The following is a 5,165-nucleotide window of genomic DNA, read 5'->3' on the forward strand; positions in this document are numbered from 1 at the left end:
GTTAAATGAGAAAATATTCTTCAAATCTACATTACTTTTTGAAAACATTCTAGAGGGGATTCCAAAGCTTCTGTAGATACCAAATACGTCTACTGAATTTTAAGGAAATGAATCCAAAGAGAAACAGAGGGCATGATGGAACAGTGCAGCCATACGGACACGGAGTCCTACGTTTGAATATTTCACTGTTAGCTTTAATGAATAGCGCAACTAAGCTGATTGATAGAGTCATGTAGGGAGGTATAAGATGATTTTATCCAACCTTAAGCCTAATTTTAGTTGCTAGCCAATATATAATTGCAATGTTTACCCACTGAATTTAAAGCACTTAAATGTGGACTTAAAAATCGTCTTTTTAAATTTCAGCTTTTTCACAAACTTGTGTATTTTCAACAGGTGTGTACATCCAATAAATTAATGCGAGTGCTTTGTACCCTCAGTAAGGAGCCCAGGAAGCTTCCACCCCACCTCGCGGAAGTGGACGCCATCCAACAGAACAGCACAAAGATCTTCCATAAAGTCCACTTTCCCAATGAAAAGAGCGAAGTAAGACTCTCTTGTGTGAAAGCATCAGTCTCAGCACTATTTGAACTCTACTCTACCCGGCGTATCGTCTTTCTGTTCACTCTGCGTGTAGTTTTTTTCTCTATTTCAGATCTCATTCTGACGTTTTTCATTTGTTGCGCAGCTATTTGAGGTGGCGTCGACAATGACAATCAAAGAACTGTGCTTCAGCATCGCGTTTCATCTCAAACTGAACTCCGCCTACGGATATGGCCTCTACCTGAAAACGCAGAACAAGGTGGGGTCAGATAAGGGTTCTGCACAAACTGTTACTTCACTGTAGTTAGGCAGAAAAGACCAGAATGCAATTAGACTCTGTGTAATGTCAGGGAACATTTTGTGGTTCAGTTTGCATGAGTTACACAATGTGACAACAATCTGAATTCTTGAATTTCTGATCTTCATGAACACTGACTGAGATATCCAAGGCAATATGAGAAATCGCGTCGGCCTCTTTCCTGTTCTACATGTTGATTCTTCTTATTTGTGTTTTAGTCCACGAGCCTGGAAGAGAACAGATATTTCTTTGACTGTCTCAGGCAGACGACACAAGTCCCCAAAAAAGGAAAAAAAGCGAAAGAAGGTAATGCATCACATGCTTAAAATTAAAGTTTTAATATGTGTTCGTATCTCTGAGTGGAGTTTTGTCTCTCAGGCATTCCGGCCAACGTGACGATGAAGGTGATCTTTAAGAGGAAGCTCTGGTTCAATGTGAGCCCCGAGAAAGACATCATCGCAGATGTCACTTTCCATTTCCCGCAGGTATCTATCTTACATTCACAATGTGTTCAAAATGCAGAATTATTGTCATGTATGCATAACCTCTGTTGGGCTTCCTTGTAGGAGGTGCCCAAGTACCTGCATGGATTCCACAACTGCGCCAAAGAGGACATAACTACTTTGGGCGGCCTGCTGTTCAGAGCCAAAGTAGACTCAGACAGGACGCAGTTTGTCATGATTCCCAGGATGCTGAAGGACCTTATTCCTGCCGACTGGCTAGAGCGCCTGTCTCCTGACGAATGGAAGAAGGTAAACACACAGAAGCCTGAGAGAAACCGCTAGTTTCTTATCCTACAAAATGGAACTCCAAGTTCCAGCTGAAGGATCGTCCACTGAGTGTTTCTGTCCTGTGTTCGACCTGCAGCACATCATCTCTGCGTACAACAAGCAGAGTGGCCTCACGGTGCAAGAAGCCAAAATCAACTTCTTGAAAATCATCTCAGGTTGGCCAACGTTTGGCTGTGCCTTCTTTGAAGCTAAGGTGAGTTACCAGGACCAAGTGAGCGACACATTGGCAGACAACAGCTTGAGGAAACTGATTTTTCATGTCATTCCATTGGCAGCAAACATATGACCGTGACTACCCATCTTCACTTTGGGTTGTTATCAACAAGCAAGGTGTCGGCCTAATAGACCCATCAACAAAGGTATGTACAGTCATCAACATGTGGATTGTGTTCCTTATTGGTGTCAGTCTGCGTGTGGTCTTGTTTGTCGCTGTTTATCGCATGATTATTTGAGTTCGTCTTTATGGTGACAAGCGGAACTTAATTGTACTCGACTGTAAACCGTTTAGGAGCTGATGATCATGCACCAGTTCAACCGCATCACAGAATACTACAGCAAAGGAAACACCTTCACCATGGAAATCAGCAACCTGGTGAAGGCCACCTACGTTGTCTGTGAAACCCCACAGGTGAGTGTCCGGCTTGTAAATGTAGTTTTATGTGTACGTCTTTTAGAATAATCCAATACATGTTATTCTGTAAATCTGTCTTGTTTACGAACCCATTTGAGACAACTGATGAAGAAAACGTTTATCTCCTCTTTTTTCAGGCGGACCAAATGGAGGACCTCCTCAGATCGTACGTCAACATGTACGAGGAGCAGAAACGGACCTTTCGACCGAGGAACAGCATTTTCTTTTAAGTATCAAAGGGCAAAACAATAGACTGAGTGACTTTACACGAATGTGTTTGTTTGCTTTAAACGTCAAATCATATTTTCATTTGTTATTGTCGATGACAGTTCTTAACTTTCACCTGTTGCATTTCTCAAACCTCCACTAAGATTGATCCAGATTTGGTGGTTTTCAAACGTCCCCACATCTCACTCAAGTCGTTTTTCTTGAAATGTTTGACAGTGGTTTTGTCAGTAGCTGTTCTCCTTCATGCGCTTGGTTACTTCTGATTTTACTAATATTGATGAGACATTTCAAATCCCGTCAGTCTCACAATCAGTCACAAGCAGCCTTTGTCAGGTTTTAAGACACATGTACATAAACATGCATTTAAATTGCAGCTTCCACCTCATCATTACATAGAATATTATCCTTTATTTCTTCTAGCAACACAACCAGGCTCCAACAACTCAATTCATGATTTTATCTGGAGACAATAAACGTGGGTTCACTTTTACACTTGAAATGTTTTGCTGGGTGATGCACCTACAGCATTCTACACCCAATCATCCGCCTGTCTTATCTGCTTAGTGGTAATTATCTTCATTCTAGGCTTTAAAAAAAATAAAATGCTATTATAATTGTCTGATTCTATGTGTCTCAGTCTTCAAAATGCTGTAACCCTGGTTCGACATAGCACTGTGTAACTTTGTTTTGGAAAGTGCTGTACAAAAAAAATGTTTATTATTATTATTTATTATACACATGCGTTCCAAACTTCCCAGCAGTTTATAATAAACCTATTACCTAAAATGTACCAGATGATTTTACCTGATAGTGAGATATTTAGCTGTCAGTTGTAAGAAAAAATATTCGTCCAGCTCCGATCAGCTCTGCAACTGTATTCGTGATTTACATTTCTTATCTTACACTGAGAGAGCTTGCCCTAAAGAACAATTACATCTTACGTTTATGATGCATTTACTGTAAAGGCCTATTGTATTTTCCACCATGTTGTCCTCAATGGTTCTTTTTAAATGGTGCATGAATAGGCTCTGTGTGATGACGGTCTGGTGTGTATTTAGTGTATTTGTTACTAAAGTACAATCATTTGTAAAATAAATTAACAGGCAAACTTGTCTTGGTTCTTTGACTGATTTGTATTGATGCTGAGATAGAATCAGATGGTGTTTCAAACTAAAGGGAGAGTTTCCACTTACACACATATATAAACACTGCCTGGCCCAAAAAAAAAGTCCCACAGTCCAATATTTCGTTGAACCGCCTTTAGCTTTGATTACTGTTTCGATAAGCTTCTGCAACTTTTATTTCCGTCCACCGTTGCGTTAATTTCTCGCCAACATGTTGTATCGATGATGGGAGAGTCGGACCACTGCGCAAAGTCTTCTCCAGCACATCCTGGAGATGCTCAACGGGGTTAAGGTCTGGACTCTGTGGTGGCCAGTTCATGTGTGAAAGTAATGTCTCATGCTCCCCGAACAACGCTTTCACAATTTGAGCACAATGAATCCTGTTATTGTCATCTTGGAGTATGCCCATGCCGTCAGGGAAGAAAAAATCCATCGATAGAACAACCTGGTCGTTGTATGAGAGTGAATATACTCTTTATCATTTTTAAAGTCCTTGTCCTGTATGAGGAAGAACTTGGAGGGTAAGACCGGGTCTTTTGGTGAATCCAGGTGGCATGCAGTGCTCTTGTTGGCAATCACGAAGAGTGCAACATCACAGACAGTGTACAGTTTCTCATTGGCCTTTGCATCTTCAAGACACTGAGCATCCTTGGTTTGTTTGATGTTCTTGACCATCTTTCTCAGAAAGGCATGTCTGTTGTTCTTGTTCTTGGTCATCAGCACTTCCAGCATGAACCAAACGCACTCTTTGAGTCGTTTATGTTCATGTGGTTTAGTGAAGTCTGGGTCATGTGCCAGCAGGTGGATCATGTAGGGAACAACATACTCAAGGAGAAGAGAGACAAGGTTTTCCAGAGCGAGGGGGTTTTGCTTGATGTACTCTCTGTGGACGGAGATGTTTTTGAGGAGGCACGGACATCATTCTTTGGGCAAATAACGTTGCTGAACCTAGAACTGACCAATTGCAGCAACCCCAGATCATAGCACTGCCCCCACAGACCTGTAGGGTAGGCACTAGGCATGATGGGTGCACCACTTCCGCCTCTCTTCTTACCTGATGCGCCCATCACTCTGGAACAGGGTAAATCTGGACTCATCAGACCACATGACCTTCTTCTGTTGCTCCAGAGTCCAATCTTTATGCTCCCTAGCAAATTGAAGCCTTTTTTTCCCCTGATTCGTCTGGTTTTCTTAAGGCTACACAGCTGTTTTGTCCCAATCTCTTGAGTTCCCGTCGCATCGTGCACCTGGAAATGCTCTTACTTTCACTATTAAACATAACCTTGAGTTCTGCTGTTGTTTTTTTACGATTTGATTTCACCAAACATTTCATCATGATCATTCAAGATTTTTTTCTTACCACATTTCTTTCTCGATGATGATGGTTCCCCACTATCCTTCCAGCTTTTAATAATGCATCGGACAGTTCTTAAACCAGTTTTAGTGGTTTCATCAATCTCTGTAGATGTTTTCCTTGCTTGATGCATCCCAATAATTTAACCCTTCTGAAACAGATTAACGTCTTTTCCACGGCCACAGGATGTGTCTTT

The 5,165-nt window shown here is 41.4% G+C and overlaps 1 protein-coding gene across 1 annotated transcript in view; it reads left to right on the plus strand.

Annotated features, from left to right (window-relative positions):
- The window catches only part of LOC103354364 (unconventional myosin-VIIa-like), a 25,614-nt gene extending 22,622 nt beyond the window's left edge, over positions 1-2,992 (plus strand). The window contains exons 41-49 of the mRNA XM_008277701.1: positions 441-546; positions 689-802; positions 1,060-1,147; positions 1,220-1,326; positions 1,408-1,593; positions 1,709-1,825; positions 1,908-1,991; positions 2,141-2,260; positions 2,401-2,992. Of these exons, the coding sequence (XP_008275923.1) occupies positions 441-546; positions 689-802; positions 1,060-1,147; positions 1,220-1,326; positions 1,408-1,593; positions 1,709-1,825; positions 1,908-1,991; positions 2,141-2,260; positions 2,401-2,493 (1,015 nt within the window). The 3' untranslated portion in view covers positions 2,494-2,992. The remainder of the gene's footprint in view (positions 1-440; positions 547-688; positions 803-1,059; positions 1,148-1,219; positions 1,327-1,407; positions 1,594-1,708; positions 1,826-1,907; positions 1,992-2,140; positions 2,261-2,400) is intronic.
- Positions 2,993-5,165: the final 2,173 nt, after the last annotated feature.

Source organism: Stegastes partitus, unplaced genomic scaffold (genome assembly GCF_000690725.1).
Source record: "Stegastes partitus isolate 25-593 unplaced genomic scaffold, Stegastes_partitus-1.0.2 Scaffold105, whole genome shotgun sequence".
In the NCBI taxonomy this organism is placed as follows: Eukaryota; Metazoa; Chordata; class Actinopteri; family Pomacentridae; genus Stegastes; species Stegastes partitus.